The sequence below is a fragment of the Elgaria multicarinata genome, chromosome 11 (genome assembly GCF_023053635.1).
Source record: "Elgaria multicarinata webbii isolate HBS135686 ecotype San Diego chromosome 11, rElgMul1.1.pri, whole genome shotgun sequence".
Lineage (NCBI taxonomy): Eukaryota > Metazoa > Chordata > Lepidosauria > Squamata > Anguidae > Elgaria > Elgaria multicarinata.
Genome location: NC_086181.1, coordinates 33,287,428 through 33,307,551, shown reverse-complemented (window position 1 = coordinate 33,307,551; position 20,124 = coordinate 33,287,428). Strand labels below are relative to the sequence as shown.

At 47.0% G+C, this 20,124-nt stretch overlaps 1 protein-coding gene across 1 annotated transcript; it reads right to left on the bottom strand.

Moving 5' to 3' along the window:
* Positions 1 to 2,362: 2,362 nt before the first annotated feature.
* Positions 2,363 to 16,344, bottom strand: LOC134406413 (serine/threonine-protein kinase NLK2-like). The gene is made up of 11 exons (XM_063137834.1): positions 14,397 to 16,344; positions 14,166 to 14,295; positions 13,140 to 13,195; positions 12,127 to 12,233; positions 10,579 to 10,664; positions 9,019 to 9,228; positions 8,473 to 8,574; positions 8,288 to 8,374; positions 5,429 to 5,627; positions 2,730 to 2,823; positions 2,363 to 2,586 (listed from the first exon to the last, which is right to left on the bottom strand). Exons 1-11 carry the CDS (start codon positions 14,636 to 14,638, stop codon positions 2,538 to 2,540), a joined length of 1,362 nt encoding a protein of 453 aa, XP_062993904.1. The 5' UTR covers positions 14,639 to 16,344; the 3' UTR covers positions 2,363 to 2,537.
* Positions 16,345 to 20,124: the final 3,780 nt, after the last annotated feature.

Below are 20,124 nucleotides of genomic sequence, written 5' to 3'. Positions count from 1 at the left end.
CAAAGATGACTCTGTGAAACAGAAATCTTGGCCCCAATCCAGATATTGCCATGCCCAACCATATGAGAAGTCCTGCTGGATCAGACCGAAGGCCCTCTAGTCCAGCTTTCTGTTCCCACAGTGGGAAGCCCACAAGCAGTACCCAAGAGCAATCGCACCCTCCCACCAATCTTCCTCAGCAACTGGTGTACAGAGGCCTAATGCTTCTGATACTGGAGGCAGCACACAGCCATCAGGACTAGTAGCTATTGATGGCCCTCTCCTCCATGAATTTATCCAACCCCCCTTAAAAGTCATCCAATTTGGTGGCCATCACTTCATCTTGTGGTAGCATATTCCACAGTTTAACTATGCGTTGTGTGAAGTCATCCTTTCTTTTATCTGCCCTGAATCTCTCACCAATCAGCCTCATGGAATGACTCCAGGTTTCTAGTATTACAAGAGAGGGAGAAAAAAATTCTCCCTCTCCACTTTCTCCACACGATGGCCAGAACGTGCGCCTCACGTCTGAGAGAAACAAGCGGAGGGGGTGGAAAGAACTTCACAGGAGAAAAATACACAGCATAAATTTATTTCAGCTACCATGGAGCACAATTAAATTAGGGGGGAGGGGATTATTACAGCCAAGACAGTTCAAGTTTCCAGGTTGTTGGTTTGAGGGGATGGGGTGTGTGGTTTTTTTTTTCTTTTATTAGGGATGAGGGGAAAATATTTACACACGCACACTCAGGAATCGAACGAGTATATAAAAACTGCTGTGAACATAAATTAATAAAAGAAACGGACAACAAAACAAACACAGAAATGAATACCCACCAGCAAAAATAAGATTAAAAAAAAACAGCAGGAAAACAAAATTTGAACAAATTAATAACAAAAAATTAGTGTACAAAAACAAAAAATAACCATTAGGAGAAAAGAGGTAGATTTTTTATTTTTTTTTGTGAAGGGATGTGAAAATAATGAAGGGATAAATTTAAAAAGGGAGTGCTAAGGAGAATGGGGAAATTTGTCTGGCTGAGAAGTGGCGGGTGTCAGAAGAGAGGGTGATTGGGAGAGAGTGCTTTCCAGGGTGAAGGCCGAAGGATGTGATCCCAGGCGTGTTTAGACAGAAAAAAAGGCCTACAACTCCCAGCATGCCCCAGCATGCTGGGAGTTGTAGGCCTTTTTCCTATCTAAATATCCATAGGATTACACAACCGAATAAAAACCTAACAGTGCTTTTTCTTTTTAAAAGCCATCTTGGGAGATGGCAAATTCGAGCTAAAAAGTAGCAACGGATTTGTGTGGAGGACAGGCGACTGCCCTCCTCAGCCAGCTTTCTCCCTGCAGTTGTGTGGAGGGGGGCGGAGGAGAGGACTTGCCGAGGGGGGGGGCGCTTTTGGAGCACAACGGCAGGGGCAATTAAAGTGTGACGCACCCCACCTTACACCGTTCAAATTGTGACTTCCCAAAATGGTGGTTTTTTTTTAACTGTTTCCATTTCACTGATTTTATTAAAAATGAGCGTTTTGTTACACTGGCAGAAAATACAACCAGTTGAAGGGGAAGGAACGGAAGTTTAGCCAGAAGAGGCCATAACCCAAGGGTAGAACCAGGTTACCAGGTTCAGTTTCTGGCATCTCCAGGTAGAGCTGGAAAAACACTCGCCTGAAATCCTGCGGAGCTGCTGCCAGTCAGTGTCAACAATACTGGCTAGATGGACCAACCGTCTGACTCAGTATAAGGCAGCTGCCTCTGGTCCTAAAGTATCTGGTTATTGAGTCTGAATAGACATAGGCCTGGAAATTGGGCTGCTAACCTACCCCGACAAGTCGGTTTTTGCTGCATCTCAGGGAACCAGGAAAGCATACCATTTATTTGGGCAAGGGCATCTTGTGAGAGGAGGACACACACACAGCCAAGGGAAGAAGAGGGGTGTTAATGGATCCTAAGGCTTAAGGAGGGGAATGGAAGGGACAGGAAATTGTAGTGGTTGGACTGGAAAGAAACGGTCGAAATATATTCATGAAAGCAAACTCCCTTCACTCTGACGTCACTATCCTTGGGGGTGGCACTACGCAGCCGTCCCCCCCATACACAGGATTAAGGAGGAAAGGATAACTCAGGGAAGTGAGGGAAACTACAGCTGTGTCAGGGAACAGTGCAGATTTTTTTTTGGGGGGGGGAATGTGAGTGAGAAGGGTTACACAAGGAGGATACCTACAACCTAAAGGGTTTTCCAGTGCAGAACAGTAAAGGTGGAGGGGGAAAAGACATCGATCAATGCAAAAATAATCCCTTCCCAGCCCTCCCCACACAAATAATAACATTAATAATAATAATAAAAAAGACACAGACATTCCCCCGCCCCCACCCCAAATGTCTGTCCATGAGTCAAAAAATTCAAGAGTGCAGGATTAAGAAGAGTAGCTCTCTTTTTCTTCTTTTCGCCTTTTTTCCTCCGTCTCCCATCGAGGAGGCCGCCGTATTGGTTCGCCTCTCTTTCCCTCCTCCTTCCTTTTCCCCCACCCCCACATTCTGTCCAACGGGCACCTTCATCTCTCTTCCTTTTTGGAGACTTTGGAGGAGTGCCACGCTGTGGAACTGTCAAGGAGAAGAGAGAGGGAGAAGAGTTTTAAAATCGTGCCTCCACAGACATAGCCAAAAGGCTAGTGACAAAGTGGCGGATGTTTTCAGGTTGTGGGGAATTCCAGCTGCGCCACTAGGGGGCAGCATCTTGTACTCACCGGATGAAGGTTTTGAAGGCAGCCGACTGTGGGTTGATACAGAGTGGGACCCGTTTCCCCCGTTGCTGGTCCAAGATAAATCTGTGCACCAGTTCTGAAAAAGAAGAAATGGGTCCTTTTCAGTCCTTCCACTCTTTGGTTGTACTATTATTTTCCCCCCATATATATTTTTATCATTCACACCCTGCCCACTTCCATCCCATGCTCTTGTCTTTCCTCATCTTTAAGCAGCTTTTGTTCCTATGGGGGGGGGGGGCGGTCCTTAAAGGGCTGATTTGGACAATCTTAGTTGTATATGCAGTGGGAGGGCAAAATTCTACCTCTTCCTATCCTATAAAGACATCCCAGAAATTTCCATTTTGCCAACCCACAGTTGCTTATAGGGACCAACCAAAGCAGACCCACCAGGGTGGTTTTGAAATGGCTTTGTAGGCTGCTGGTCGATTTCTGAGCTCTGGTGCTTACCTTTTAAGCCCTGCAAGCCTTGGTGCCTAGGCACCCAAAAGGCCGCCGTTTCCCTCATGTACCTGCCGTAGCCTAGGGGTAGATCACCTGTCTGCAGGCAGAAGGTCCCAGGTTCAATCCCTGGCATCTCTCTCCAGGAAAATATGCCTGGTGCCTATTCTTATGTCCTTCACGTTGAACGCCTTTTTGTATGTTCTCAGGCCTTCTAAAACAGTAGCTGAATTCAGTTTTGCTCTGCCCTTGTGATGCTGCTGGGTTGTTATTATTACCTCTGCTGTTTTAATCCTCCCATTTATTCTTAGTTTTACTTCTATGAAAATTTTACTTTGAAATAAAGTTTTGTTTTTTGTTTTTAAAAAAAAGGCAACGAAAAAGCACACAACATAGCTTACAGTATATACAAAGGGTTGCACTATTTGCAGTGAAAGCTAATAGATGTAGAGCAAAGTTTTTAGATACTATTGGTGTGTGTTGTTATAAAGATTCAGAGATATAAATGAAATGTCATTGAGAAGCAATTAAAGGTTTCTGCGTGTCCGCTGTGCTCCTATCTTACTAGTCTTTTAGTAATGCATGTTACGTTTTTGATAGCTCTGTCATTTTTAACCATATGTAATTTTTATCATGTATAGTATAGCAAAATGTCAAGTTTGTATGTGTTGCAATGATCTGTGGATTGAGCAATAAACATATTGATCTGCTTACAGTATATAAGAATATGGTAGTGCAAGGCTTATTACTCGAAACCTACCAGGCCGATTTTGATCACTTTTGATTTACACTGAAGCTTGAGCAGTGTAGATGTGCAGAAAATTCTGAAAGTTTGAAAAAGTTCAAAGCTCGAGCTTTAATAGCAATTAATTGCTTCTGCACCAAACAGGCAGGGCAGCCTCTCTGCCAGCGGGATGATGGACAGCCCTGCTCAGCAAATCAGTGCCGTGTAAAGGCAAGCTTCAGGTGCAGCCACACAGTTAAGCTATCGCCACCATCAGGGAAGGGGACAGAGGGGGCCAATCGGGGGGGTGGGGGAAGCGAGGGAGAGGGCAGGGCTGTGCCGCACCGCATGCAAATTTTGGAAGGTGATTAACTATGCATGAGCCACATTTGCATTATTCGTGAGCACTTCTGTGGTGAGGGGCAAAAGAGTGGGAAAGGAGCAGGACTACGACATGGGCTTTGCACTAGTGATAAAACAAGAGCACCCATAATAGAACCAGACCACTAAACAAATAAAATAACTCACTAATTATAATTCTTACTCTATCACCGATGTGCTTGTGGAACAGCTAGAGCAGCCTTCCTCAACCTGGGGCGCTCCAGATGTGTTGGACTGCATCTCCCAGAATGCCCCAGCCAGCTGGCTGGGGCATTCTGGGAGTTGTAGTCCAACACATCTGGAGCGCCCCAGGTTGAGGAAGGCTGAGCTAGAGTAAACCAGCCTATATCTAATTAAAGAATGAATATATATATATATATATATATATATATATATATATGGTGTTTGTGTGTGTTACTATGTATATTACTGCATGTATTTAGTCAGAAAAATATAGAAAACTGTTATGTGGTTGGAATCTGATCAAAAGTATGAAAGGCTTCCACACAGGAAACCAAGATGTCATAATATCTTTTTGTTTATTTACATTGTTGTTGTTGTTATTATTTGTTCTTTTGTGATCACGTTGATTTAATTGTTGCTTCTGTTTTCACTGATTGTTAACATAAATCAGGAAGTAATTTGTGAGCGGAGCCATTTGAGCACCCAGGTCCCTGCAAGGAGCCCTGGGGGGTGGGGTTCTTGTTTTTTTTTAAAAACCACAGAATAGTGGAGTTGGAAGGAACCACAGGGATCATCTTTGTCCAACCCTCTGCAATGTGCAGGAAAACCAATTAAACCGTCCATGAAAGGTGGCTGTCCAGCCTCTTCTTAAAAACCTCCACAGATGGAAAACCCACAGCCTCTGTGGGCAGACTGTTCCACTGTTCTACAGATCTTCCCGTCAGGAAGTTTTTCCTTCTATTTAATCGAAATCTAGGTAGCTGTAACAACATACACCCGTAGGTATATGTTAAGCCCCCATGGATAAATTCAGCCACAGTTGACTGTCATATCGTACAAACTGGGTCATTTTCTCTTCTCAACAGGAACAGGAAGTTCCCCATTTTTCCTACTCTGCCAACATCACAAGTGACATTTGCAATCCACATCTGGACCAATTCACACGGCCGGCTACCTTTGACCTGCCAGACGGAGGTGAGGTTCTTCTCGTAAGAGCCATCAAACTTGGGGTCGGCCCGGGGCTCAAAGTCACTGGTGTAGACGCGGCCCGAGGAGACGGAAAAGCAGCAGGTGCACATGCAGGTGTGGTAGCGCAGCCGGCCCTCGTCCAGGTAGGGGTGGGAGAGCGCGTCCTTGGCGGAGATCCTTTTGGCCTGCAGGCGAGAGGAGGAGACTCAGAATCACGCTGGGGGAAGAACATTCCCTCCGGCTCAAAGCGAATGGGCCCACAGTGGGCTGGGTGGCGAGAAGCACCTTGGATGGCTCCTTTAGAGTCCGGACTGAAACCCGGAGCGGATTCACCACTTGCATTTGTGTTGTACCCCACCTCGATCCAGAGGGAGGGGCGGGTAACAAATAAATAAATATTATAATATTATTATTATTATTATTATTATTATTATTATTATTATTATTATTTGACATCGGAGCCACCAGCCTCCACTCATCATCCAGTTAGAGAAATCTGAGTCAATGGGTTTTAGGACGCAATCCTATACATATTTACTCATGACTGGGCCTCACTGAACTCAACGGGATATTCAGTGGGACTTGCCAGCCTAGTCAACAAACTCACAAAGGTTATTTTATACTGTCCAGCTAAGAAGCCAGCAGTCCACGTTCCCGAACCAGCTGCAAAGGACAGGACAGAGCTGAGGGAGGGAGTTGGGGGAGGGATTTCCCTTCCTCCAGAACCAGCACAGAAACTCGGCAGAAGAAGAGCAGAGGAGGAATGAAGAGAGACCCACCTCTGCCTCGTCAGCGCACTCCCTTGGCTGCAGGGAACTCAATCAACCACATTTTATTTGCACCAAGCCACTGGCTATTGCAATTTAGAACAATTAAGTGAACATAAAGCATAAAACAAACAATAAATGTCCTGAGGTCAAGAAAAAAACAAAGACTTTAACATATAAAACCCTTGTGTGCGCTCGCCTGCGTGAAATCCCTGGTCGCCTATAGCGACAAGGCAAACTGATGAAGAGAAGCCTGGCTTTCTCCCTTCTAAGCGTGCTTACAATTGCAGCTTTAGTCGATTCATTAAATCTACATGTATTTGCAAATGAATAATTCAGTACTTCTGGAGGGGGGGGAAGTATATTTTCCTTGTTTGTAGAAAAAAGCTTTAAAAGTGGTATTTATTTACCTCTGCTTTCCCAAACTAATGCCCTCCAGATGTGTTCAATTGATGGGAGTTGTAGTCCGAGAAGGGCACCAGGTTGGGGAAAGCTAGTCATGTCGACAATGAGGAAAAACAGAAGGTGGACAATGGATATTTACCAGACACACCTGTTTGGTTCAAATAAAAAGTCGAATCTCGTAACCAGAATTTGAACAAATATACCACAAAAGCTGCAAACTTAGGTGAGAGTTCCAAGATTTCAAACTTGAATTTCACATACAAACTTGACACTTGAAAAGCAGACTTAGCTCATCAATATTCCTCTAAGCTCTGCTCTCAATTGAAGTGCAAAGTGTCTTGTTCTAAAATTATGTGATATTATAAAAAATTATATTAACAGCTGCCTTAAAACGGTACTTTCCATGAAGGGGATTAAATCTCGATTCGTTAATGCAGCCTTCCTCTCAAATTCGTCTCCTCCCAATGTGTTGGGATTGCAATACCCACCATTGGTCCATGCTGGCTGGAGCTGATGGGCATTGTAGTCCAACGCATTGCGAGGGCACCAATTTGGGGAAGACTGATTTGAAGTCATATTAATGAAACCTGTACTGAAGTTGAGTTCCTGAGGCTCACATCTACGTGCGTGACAATGACCCTGTTATAAGCTACGGTGGGCTTCAGCGCCCGTTGGCACCGTACTGGCAATCCAACCTCCTCCAACACAGCTTCCCAATATGTGCGAACCCGGTGAGGGTGGATCGTTGAGGTGGCTAACAAGTCACCCAGAACCCATGATGCTGTTTTAGGGTTGCAGGTGGCTTGACAACGACCCTAACACCCACCCTCATCGGGTTCACACGTGGCAAGAAATATTTGGGGAGCAGTGGCACCTCCCCATCGCTCCCCAAACATTTAAAATGGCGGTGGCCGCCACAACAAGAAACCCCTCAGGGAATTCACCCATGGTAGCTTCTCGTCACGTGCAGACCATGAGTTAGAACCTAAAGGTTGTGCATATACAAGCGCAATTATGGGATGGCAGAATAGACAGAGCTCCATCCTCAAGGAGTGTGGTGGGTGGGGGCTCCATCAAGTCCAAAACTGCCTTAGGCCACCTTCAGTGGGGGAGGAGCAGCGACTGGACATCTTGTCATTATTTTTTTTTAACATTTTCAATAATTTTATTACTTTTATAATCCAGCTTTCCTGCAAGGTGCTCGGGGTAGAATACATGAGGAGTGGGAAACCTCAAGCCAGGGAGACCAAATCCGGCCCTCCTGAGATGCCAACTTGACCCTCCAGGGTTCTCCAACTGGCCCCGCCCCCTTTCTCAGACCCTGCCCCCTGCCCCCAACCACTGATCATTTGGTGGTTTTCAACTTTTCTCACCTTTCTAAAAGGTTGAAATGCCTCCCCTGAGGCTTACTTACTAGCAGTGGGAGTTTTAAGGTGGTATTTTTGGTCCTGCTCACACTGACCTTTGACCCCGCCCACCACTGGAACATCCTCCCTGAGAACTTCTCTGAAAACGAATTCAGCCCTTGGGATGAAAGAGGTTCTCCCCCTCCCCGCGATACATGGATGTCCCCCTCCGTTTCCACCTCAGAACCCCCTTGTGAGCTGGGCCGAGCCGAGAGACAATGATGGGCCTAAGGCTTTCAAGACACGGCGTCGTCATTGTCAACTCACCGGGTCAAAGACCAACATCCGGCAGAGCAAGTGGACGGCCTCGTGGGTGGCTTCTCCTGAGAGCATGTAGAGGACCGACAGCGACGGCTGGAGAAAGACAGGCGGACATGGTTGAGCGTGGGTTGGGATGACGGGAGGTGCCGTTCTCTCCCTCTTCCACCTCTCGCAACCCTAAGCATACTCACTGGCTTGTGGTTGCCCCGCAGGATGTGCGCCCGGGCCCCCTCGCAGGCCGAATGGAGGGCGGCCACAGGAGGAGTCCCCAGGAGATCTGTAATCAGGTCCAGCTGCCATCCACCGGCCAGGGTGAAGCAGCAACCCAGAGGGTAGGGAGTGAGGACAGGAGTAGGAACAGAGGAAAGAAGGACGTTTACTACCTGCCCTGACCTCTTCCCAGAGCTCAGGGCTTCATCCAAGGCCCGTCTTAGAACACGACTGAGAAGCAAACCCGTTTTCTGATTTACTACACAGGCCTCCACCACACGGCTGTGGTGGAGGGGAAGGGGATTATGTGTCACCTTTGCCGCCACTCACTCTGCTACTGGCCCCGCCTACAGCTGGAATCCCCCCCATCCCACAAGACCTTTCTCTTTTCGTAACTGGGAAAAGTTCCCCCCTCCCAGTTGCAGAATTGCAAACAATAATGATGATCAAATGCTCTTTAGTACCATCCGGTGTACGGACACACACTCAGCCTTTTCCCCCCAGTCTTGGTTCTGCCCTATAGATACCTGCTGAATAGGACTCTGAGCCTGGAAAAGGATACGCCTGCCAAGGAGCTCAGCAAAGATACAACCCACAGACCAGATATCAATTGGACGTCCATAGTGCCTGGTACCCATCAAGATCTCGGGGGCCCGGTAATACTGAGTTACCACCTCTTGAGTCATGTGCTGGGACTCATCTGGCTCCTCTACCCGGGCCAAACCGAAGTCACAGATCTGAAGGAAACACGAGGGACATGTAAAACAGAGGGGGGGGCACCTAGGAGGAGAAAAGTCATAGAAATCTGCCCCCAAACTCTCATCTGACTTCACTCTGCTGCGTGCCGGCCCCTGCAGGCATGAAAACGTTCTCTTGATGCTCCCTGTTATCCTGGCTCAAAGCGACTAGGAAGTCATGCTCTTTGACCTGGAAGAATTTTATTCCTGGTCCCAGCTGTGGGACAGAGGGAGGGGGTAGGTTTTGATATTCATCAATCGCTGAGATACTTTCTGGGCGTGCCGCAACACTTCTTGTTATCAGGGGTGGGGAACCGAGGGCTCTGGGGAGGGGGGCACATTCCAGGGGTGGGTGGGGCCAAAGGAAAAGGGGGCGGTGGCAAAATGGGAGGAAGAAAAATACAAGTGTATTTTAGCTTAAAGCTCTTACTGCCCGTAACGAAGCCTTGGGAGAGGCATTCATACCTTTAAGAATTGGGGGGGGGGGGGGCACAAAAGCTGGGAAACCACCCAATGATCAGTGTTTGGTGGAAAGGGGGTGTAGCCAAGGAAAGGGGGTGTGGCCATCTGGGAAACCTGGGAGGGTCGGACTGGGAATCCAGGCCTGAAGTTGCCCACCTCTGCTTTATACGTTTCACATCTTTGCTCTGACACCAAAGACTGTTTGAGGGGTGGGGGTCAAGTTCTGATGGGCTCTGGCCCAGATCATCCTGTTTGCCTTATTCTTCGCCCCGTGGGAGGCGTATCTCTCCCTTGCCTAAATGTATGCCAATGTGTATAGTGGTGCTTAATTTGAATCATTCATCCCTGCAGCACTATTTATGGTTTATACAGGGCAAAGCATGTTATAATCTTTACCTCCTCTGTCCTCATGTCAACTGTCTTATGACGCAGGTCTATTATTATTTCCATTTGGCAGGGTGGATGATGGAGACTCATCGGAGGCTACTCAATGTAGCCCACTGTGGAGGTGGAACTTGAATAAAATTCTTACAAATCCTTTTGAGGTGATCAACCGCACGACGCAGAAAAACAGGAGTGAAGAGAACGAACAAACCAAGCTATTTAAGACGCAATCCTATGTCTGTTTAGACAGTTGTAGGACTTTTTTCCTATCTAAATAGGCAAGGATTGCACCCGTAGTCACTCTACCTAAGTGGCTCATAAAATTTAAATAAAAAAGAAAGGAAGGAAGTCATTCAATGTCTTACAATAGCCTTCCCCCAACCTGGTACCCTTTAGATGTGTTAGTCAACAACACCCATCATTCCCAGACAGTATGGTCAATTGGTGGTGATGGGGGCAACCGCACCCTAAGTGCTGCCCCTGCTGGATCTGAGGATGAATTACCTTCAGGACACAGTTGCTGTTGACCAGCAAATTCCCAGGTTTGATATCGCGGTGAAGAACACCAGCAGAGTGCAAATATTTCAGCCCTGATGAAGAGAGATCAGGGGGGCGGGGGGGAGAAAAGAAGAATTAAGGCTGTCTCAAAACTTGATTGAAGGAAATGGACGGAACAAAGAACTAGGGCTGCAATGTGTAATCGATTAGGAAGCCACCAATTAATCAAACATATCTTTTTTTAGAAAAATAATTTTAATGCAGAGACTTAAAAAACTAACAGATGGCGAGTCCCTTCTTAAAAGAGGATGTGTCACCCCTCCCATAGGAGTTAATTTAAATGATAGATTAATCAACTAAAACTCATATGGTTAATCAACTACAAAAATTCATTGAAGAACAATTCCAAGGGGGGATGGAAAGACAACAAAAATGAACAATGCATAATGGAACAAGGTTGAGAAAGAAGAGAGATGAACAAGGAAGCACAGTAGAGAAACAGAGGAAAATAGGAAAACGAGTTGAAAGAAGAGAGAACCATGAAATACAGAAGAACATGTAAGAGGATGGAAGGAAGAAACATTCCAAGGACAGGAAATTCAGAGAAGAATTGGAGAGTATAACATCACAGAATTAGAGGGGTTCTAAGAAGCTATCTAATCCATCCCTCTGCCCAATGCAGGAAATCCAGATCAAGAACTCCCCCAACAGGCTGCTGTCCACTCCCTGCCTGAAGATCTTCAGCAAGGGGGGAGAGCCCAGCACACTTCCAGGTCACTGGTTCTGCCAATCATTCCTACTGTCAAGGAGTTTGTCCTAATGTTCAACCAAAATCTACTCTCCTATAACTTCAGCCCATTAGTTCTAGTGGCGCCTTTTGGAGCAGCAGAGAGCAAGACTTTGCCCTCTTCCGTGAGACAGTCCTTCAGGTATTTGAAGAGCTCTATCATGGCCCTCTTCATACTTTTCTTCTCCAAGCTAAACATACCAGTGCCTTCAACCTTTCCCCATAAGACTTATTTTCCATATGCCTGACCATTTTTGTTGCACACTTCTAAACCTGTTCCAATTTGTCTATATCCTTCTTAAAGCGTAGTGCCCAGAACTGGACACAGGACTCCATAGGTCAGACCAGCACAGAATAAAGTGGAATTCTTATTGTCCATGACTCCAAAACTATGTTTCTATTAATGCAGGTTAAAAGCGCATTAGCCAGGCCTTTGCTAACTTGATGCTCTCCAGGTGTGTTGGACTGCAATCCCATCATTCCCAAGATGGCCATGCTGGCTGGGAATGATGGGAGTTGCAGTCCAACACATCTGGAGGACATCAGGTTAGAGAAGGCTGTATTCGCCTTTTTTGCAGCTGCATCACACTCTGGCTCATGTTCACCTTGTGATAGACTACAATCCCAACATCTTTTTCACATATACTGCTGCCAAGCCAGGTATATAACTGTACATTTTATTCCCCCCACCCCCATGCAGAACTTTGACTTAATGATGATCAGCTCTTCTATAAGGAAAGATCACGGCATTTCTACATTACACTTACCCCTGAGGATCTGATACAGAAAGACCTTGATGTGATCAGCGCTGAGTGGTTGTGGAGACACTATGACTTTGTGAAGGTCACTTTGCATCAACTCAGTGATGACGTAACTGATGGGCATCGTCAAGGAGGATGAAGGGAGATGCAGGTATCTGAGCGCCCAGCCCAGCCCGTTGTAAGCAAAAAAGAAATATTGGTTCTCCACTGCTTAGTAGTTGAACCAACTGCTTCCAGCAAAATTAGAGGCAGCAGAAACACAAAAGCATGGAGGTAAAATAAAGAGAATGGGAAAACATGGATGGGCCATGGCGTAGATCAAACAGCGATAGTGGACCGGAAAATAATTTGCAAAACGAAATAATTTCATGTATTTATTTTGGGACAATGAAAGATGTCAATGTAGATTGGTAAGAAGAGACCAAGAATAAAAATTGAGAAAAAGCAGGGGAAAGAAAGAAGAATTAAAGGAAGTTTTACTTGTAGAGGACAGAAAAATGGACTGTGTTAACAGCAGAAGGAAGTAAAAGAAGAAAAGAGCCAGCAAAGGAATGAGAGCATATATATATTTTCATGATAAAAGGCAGAAAATCAAAGAAATGATAGAAAAAGGGAGATGAGGAGGAGTGATGGAAATAAAACATGTAAGAGATGATGCAGAGAAAGGAATGGAGATTGAGCCACAGAGAACACACAAGAAGCTGTGAAGGAATTGTGTGAGAAGACAGAAGAAAACTGAAGAAAGCTTGACAAACTGTAAACGAAGGGAACTAAACACAGATGGGAAATAAAAACACCAAAGAGATATAACTGTAGGGGTGAAAAAATATATATCCCCAAACAAACACAACATCAGAAAATTAAACAAGTGGTAACAAAAAATAAATGAGCGAAAACATAATGGGGGTGGGAAACATTGAAAGAAGTAGCAACGTTAACAGAGGGAGAAATGATAAGCAAATAATAGAAAAATACATCAGCTATAGGCCCCAGTGGTCTGTGTGTGGGATGAAGGATACATCTCCTCAAAACAGTCAATTTGTGGAGGCTGGAGAATGTCTAACGCTGAGAGGACCTGTGGGCAGAAAGGAAGAGCGTTCATAAGGAAAAGAGATTCCTCATGGATAGACGGGGGGGAATAGCTACGCATTTGCGCTACAGCATTGACCGTGCCATGCTACACGTGTCTTCTCAAAAGTAAGACCGAATGAGTTCAATGGGAATCCCTCTCAGATACATGCGCAGAAGGTTGCAGCCTAACCCATTTTCGCAGTTATGGGTCCCCAACATCCTCCACATCTGCCAAACCGGCCCATATTATTTTGGCACCTGAGGGAAAAAAAATCCCTAAGCGCCTTTTCCGCAAGTCTCCTGCAGCAGCAGCAGCAGCAACTAACAATTTGCTGCCCATTAATGATACCAAAAGTCAGCTGCCTCACTCTGCCTACCAGTAGTAGGGTGACCATATGAAAAGGAAGATAGGGCTCCTGTATCTTTAACAGTTGTATAGAAAAGGGAATTTCAGCAGGTTTTATTTGTATGCATGCAGCACCTGGTGAAATTCCCTCTTCATCACAACAGTTAAAGCTGTAGGAGCCCTGTCACTCTACTATAGCGCCTGCAGCTTTAACTGTTGTGATGAAGAGGGAATTTCAGCAGGTGCTGCATGCATACAAACAACACCTGCTAAAATTCCCTTTTCTATACAAAAGAGACAGGAGCCCTGTCCTCCTTTCCATATGGTCACCCTAAATAGTAGGGCTGGCCCTGCACTCATACACAGATACCCAAGACAATGTGAGGAAATCCACTTCATGACTGGCTCGAGGGAGTATTAAATGCGGTCAAATGTCAACAGCTCGCCCTGCCCTAACTGCCACAGATCTAGGCCCCGCCTCCACGAATCGCCTAAACTGGGCCTGCATTGGCTTGCTGCAGTCACTGCCAACAGGTAAGACCACCAGGGGATCCAGACATTGCAGGGCGCCAACCAGGGGACATTACACCAAAACCTAGAGCCGGCCTTGCGCCCCAAAAGCACTCACGTTGTCATGCTTGAAGTAACAGAGCATTCTCAGCTCTCTGAAGACCCGTTTACAAGAGACCAAGTTCTGGAAAACGTTGGGCATCTTCTTGAGTGCAACTCGTGAGCCATCCCGGGGATCCGTCACTGACCTGCGGGCAGAAACATGGTACCCCTTTCAAATTACAATGCACTGCTCCCCTCCCACCCCACTGATCCTCTCGCCTCTTCTTCTATCCTCTTCCCTACTCACCAAACCACGCCAAAAGCGCCGTAACCGATTGGCCGGTCCGGTTCCGGTTCCACCATCACCACATTGCTGGGTGCCGTCTGCTGTTGCTGGGGGGAGGCTACCTGTACCCCATTATTGCAATAATACTTCTGCCCCCCGCCTAGCCCAGCTGCTAAAGGGGGCTGTATTAACCCGGTCAGCGCCCCAAAAACATTGCTACAGAGCTGAGCTTGCAGGGGGTGATTGGGGTCCTGAAAAGCCATTGGACAGGTTGGGTTGTGCGTGTGAAAGAAACAGGGGGGTTGATTGTTTGGACTAAGGACAGGCTGCTTCAGGAATCGGATGTGGGGTGGGCTCTTGGGTTCAAATGGGGAGGGAGCTCTGAGCTGTGGGAATCTTTGTGGGCGTCTAACGGAGGACTGGCTGAGTCCAGGTGTACAGGGCCAAAGAAATGCTTGCGAAATTGGGGACTCAAAGGTTTAGGATCAATCAGGAAGTGTTCTTGATAATGGTGCGGACGCGGCTGGAGGGCTTCTGTAAGGTTCTAGCGTTTTAGAAAGAAAAGAGATATTCGGGATTCTTTGAATGTAGATGGCTCTATGCAGTTGCTAAAATTGGGGGGGCTTGGATACTGGGGTACTATGGAGCAGCTTGGAAGGTCTCAGTTGCCTATTTTGGGTATGCTCTAGTTGAAATTGGGATGATTCAGCGGCTGAAAACCATAGCTATCTAATCCACCTCCCTCTGATTTCAGGAGATGGGACACTGCGGAATACGTCTAGGGAGACTTGGGTGTGTTTTTAGGATGGTTTCGGAAGTATAGAATGCTTGAATCAAACAAAAAGGGATAATCAGTAAAAGCTCAAAATATTATTTTTTGAGTGGGGGAGGAGGTGAAGGTTTCCACAGAGAGTGAAAACACTGGATAGAGTCACTCTGTTAATATGAGATGTTGGAAGTCCAATTATTGTTTTTAAAAAAAATCAAGGACCTTGTGGGATTAGGATTGTTTTAGAAGTATCTAATGCAGAGTAGACAAGCACACTACTTTTATCTCGCCATATAATTGAGATTTAGGGAAGAAATTGTTGTTGTTGTTTTTATTTTACAAGCTAATGCAAATTCTGGGCGGCACAGAAATGTTGAGGGGAGCTCAGCCTCCCCTCTGCTAGAGGGCTGAAATTTTGGGGGAACCCTGTGGACATAAAGAAAGATATGAGCTTACGGGAAATCCAATTTTAAGAGAGGCGCCACTCTGGAACAGGGAAAGTGGGAGTCAATTTCAGAAGTGCACTTGAAAATATTAGGGAAGGGGGCCTTTGTAACAAGGCAGGAAAATTCAGGGGTGCAGAGTAGAAATTCTTAGGGGTCGCTGAAGCGAGCAGAAACCTCAAGAGTCCTGAAGATCTCAAACGGTGTCCGAAGAGACGGAAAACTTTTAGGTACAGTGTGGGATTCTCTACAATTACAGAAGGGAGCTGTGAAAGAGATCCACAGGGTTAAGATAGGGGCCTCTTATGGGGCTGATTGGGGCTCACTTTGGGGGAAAGTTTCCCAAGAATGGAGGAAGGGGTTCCAGTCTCCCCTTTGTAATGGTACAGCAAAGAGGGAGGGGGCAGCTATCTCTCTGGAACCAGACCTTCTTTCAAGATTTGGGAAGTTGTGATAAAATCTAGGGGGTGTCTGAGAAATCCCCCCCAAAGTGTGGCAATTAATTGGATGTTCAGGGAGGGGGGTGTTGATGTCTGCAGAGGAAAAGATTAGGGTGCAGGGGTTTTGTGTGTTGGGGGAGGATTCCTTCTAGTAGAAAAGGGATTGGGAAGATATTCTTAGAAATATAGCAAGGTAAATCTGGGGGTGGTTGGAGGTGATGAATATTTTCGGGAGGGGGGAGGACACACAATCTTATGTGCACCAGTCCTCGATCCACGTGAAAGGCGACCCTACCCACGCGGAAGCCCCTCTCCGCCGGCGGGGGGCAAGGCGGGGGCGCCCATCGTGCGGAAGGGGGGGTCCTTCCTTCCTCCCCCCCACCCGCCCCCCCGGGTGGGCTCCGCAGCGTCTCAGCAAGGCATGGGGAGCGAGCGGGGGGGCTGCTGCGGCCGGTGGCGAAAGGGGCTCCCCCCCCCGGGGGGGAAGGCGAAGAGAAAGAGACCCCCGCCCCCTCCCCCGCGCCCCCCGTCCGCGACGGAAGGGCAAACCCGAGCGAGGGCTGCTGCTGCTGCTGGCGGCGGCGGCGGCGTCTGGGCGGGCGCCTGGCCGGGGTCTTTGTTAGAGGCGCTGCGGGTCCATCTTTCCGGGCAGCAGGAAGGAAGGAAGGCAGGAGGCAGGCAGGAAGGCGACGGCGGGCGGGCAGGAAAAGGCAGGCAGCGGCGGGCGAGGGCGAGGAGCGCCGGCGGACCCCATCTACCGGCTGCGCGGAGACAGGCAGCCGAGGCGGGCGGGGGAAGGATGGGAGGAAGGAGGGAGCGAGGGAGGGAGGGAGGAAGGGCAGCTAGGCAGGCGGGAGGAAGGAAGGAAGGAAGGAAGGAAGGAAGGAAGGAAGGAAGGAAGGAAGAAAGAAAAAGAAAGAAAGAAAGAAAGAAAGAAAGAAAGATGAAAGAAAGAAGGAAAGGAAAGGCAGACAGGCGGGAAAGGGAGGGAAGAGGAAAAAGTACAGAAATGCAGAAAGGGTTGGTGCTGATGCAAAGCTCGGGGCGAGAGAGGGAGAGAAAAAGTAAAATACAAGAAAAAGAGGGAAAACGAAAGAAATGAGAGATGGAGGATAAGGGGGAGGGGGAGGGGAGGGGGATAGAGGAGTGGGGAGGACACACACACACACACACACACAGAGAACATTAGAACATAAGAAGAGCCCTGCTGGATCAGACCAAGGGTCCATCTAGTCCAGCACAGCGGGCGGGGGGGGGGGGGTAGTGTGTGCTGTTGGACACAAAATGTGCAGTTGGAAATCTGATAACGTGTAGTTGAAAAAAGTGGTGGAAAAAATAAGACGTGTTAGGTGTATATGTTTATTAGAACGTAACAACAAAGTCAGGAATGGCATGTAACACAAATTGTATAAGGATGCAGGTGAAAGAGCCCTTGATGGTGTGACTGGTGTTGGGTCCTGTGACAGTGTTGCCTGAATAGATGTGGGGACAGAGTTGGCACTTGGGTCTATTGCATGGGCTGGTCCCTCTGTGTCTCTGTCCTGTATACTATTGCTGGTTAGCATCTGCTTCAGGTTGGGAGGCTGTCTGTAGGCCAGGACTGGTCTGCCTCCCAAGGCTGAAGTGTCTGTGCTGATGATGGGTAGGAGTTCACTGATGATCCATTGCAGTGGTTTCAACTGGGGGCTGTAGGTGACAACCAGTGGTCTCTTGGTCTGTTGTCCTTCCCGGGTATCCGTATGGCCCTGTCAAACTGTCTTTAAGTTCAAGGTGCTTCTAGCATTGGTGATAATCTGTCCAGTCGTGAAAGAGAAATAATGTGTTTGGCCTGGGCCGGGGTGGGGGGTTGTCTGACAGGACATTTGTGCAGTTGGAAAATTTGCTTTAAAAAAACCCTGGTTCAGCACTCTGTTCACACAGTGGCCAACCAGCTGTCGACCAAGGACCCACAAGCAGGACATGGGTGCAACAGCACCCTCCCACCCATGTTCCCCAGCAACCGGCATACACCAGCATATTACCTCTGTTACAGGAGGTAACCTATAGCCATATAGAAAAGATACCAGAAGAAAGACTCAAAAAAAGGAAGGAACTTTTATTGATTTGTTCCATTTATATCCCATCTTTCCTCCAAGGAGGTCAAGGCACCTGGCATGGTTCGCCCTGGCCCCTTTGTAGCCACACAACAACTCCGAGAGTTTGGGCTAGGCAGGGAGATAGTAACTGGCCCACTGAACTCAGGGCTGAGTTGAGATTTGAACCCTGGATAGCCTGACATTCAAAATAATAGACACTACAGGAGAGGAGAGGAATAAATTGGGGGGGTGGAGTTGGATCAAAGGAACTATTGGGACATGAGCATATTGGGAGGAAAGAAAGTGAAAACTGGAAATCCAGGGGAAAGGGAAAGTACTAGTGTCAGATTCACACATGAAGGGGGGAGAAATCAACAGATCATTAATGTACTGTGTGGAGTATTTTTAACATATGCTTTTCTTGGCTGTGAACCTATATTTGTATGATCTTGTTATAGTCATTGTGGTTTCTTGTCTTTGCCATAGTGACTATAAATGCATGTGACGCATACATTTAATAAATGAGTGGGGGGGAGGAATGGAAGGATGGAGAAAAGGGGTAAAGGGTAGATGGATGGAGAAGGTGAACGAAAATTTAGAGGGGCAGATGAAGGAAAGAAGGGGAAATAGAAGGGAAAGGATAGATGAAAAGAGAGTGGAGATGAAGGAAAGGAAAAACGAAAATGAACAAGAAATGAAAGGGGATATGGGAATAGAAAGGAAGGGCAATAAAGAAAAGGGGGAAAGACGTGGGTGAATGAGAGGAAGAATGAGAGAAGTGGCAGGGAAAGATAGATGAAGAAAAGAAGGATAAGATTAAATAAATGAATGGTTAAACTCTAGAACAGCCTTCACCAACCTGTTACATTTTCCTCCTAAATTAGCTTGCTCAAGAAGAAGGGCAGGGAGGTTGTGGTGTGAAATGACTTGCAAGCTTGCTTCTGATACTAATCATGTGCTCGGGCACCTTATTCCTTAATTCTTAGCGTAACTCTGCCCACTATTTTCTGTTTTGCACCTGCTTCTGGTTATTTATTTATTTATTTATGTGCCGTATTTTTTCACCCTGCTCTCCAGCCAAAAATAGGGCTAAAAGACATGACCCCCCCCCAAAAAAGTAAAAGTTATTGGGAGGAAGGGGGAGGAATGCAAAAATCAGGGGGCCCATTCTTAGTTCCATAGGTCTTATATGTGTTCCTTTCTGGCAGGGAAGGGTGAAACGCGCGTTCCTTCTGTGGCCAATGTACAGGCTTAGGTTGACCTCCCCCTGGCTGTGAGGTTGATTTTGGGAGGCAGAGGGGTGCAGAGCCGCAATGGGCCTTGGTTTCCTGGTTGCTGGATGTCGGAGTCTGCAGTCCCAAGGAACTGTAGAGTTGGAGCTTAAAGGTTCTAGCAAAAAACAAAGTAGATCTCACAAGCCTGCCCCCCGCCCCACTAAAGGATATTTATTTATTTATTTAGAGATTTGTATCCTGCCCTATATCACAAGGATCTCAAAACAACCTTTGGACTTTACCTAGGTTGTACACCCACATGGCTGGTGAACACCATATGGCTGGGCTGGGTGTGATTAGGACTGTGACCAATCTTGGATCAGGTGTGCCTTAATTGTGGGTAATCTTCCTATCGGGGCACAACCCCAGGACTAGTAATAGCCCCTTGTTCCCGTCACGCAATCACCACAGCTCTTCTCCGTCATGGCCTTTCCGTGTACCGGGGCGACCTTGAACCCAAAGGCAAAGAGACAGGGCAGTTCACCCGGAGCTTCATGGCTAAGCAAGGATGGGGACTGGAGCAGGAAGGAAGTATGAGACAAATTGAACATTTAGGGGGCTCCCACCCACAAATTTTTTTAAAAAAATCCAGATTGTTCGATGTCGACGACTTGCATTGGGAAGCTGGAAGTGACTTCCTCTGCTCTCACTGTAACTTTTGGGATGTGCATTGAAAAAAAGGGATGATTTCTAATTGGATGTAGATACAAAATACATGCTCTCTCTTGTAGGCCCTTTCTACACCTAA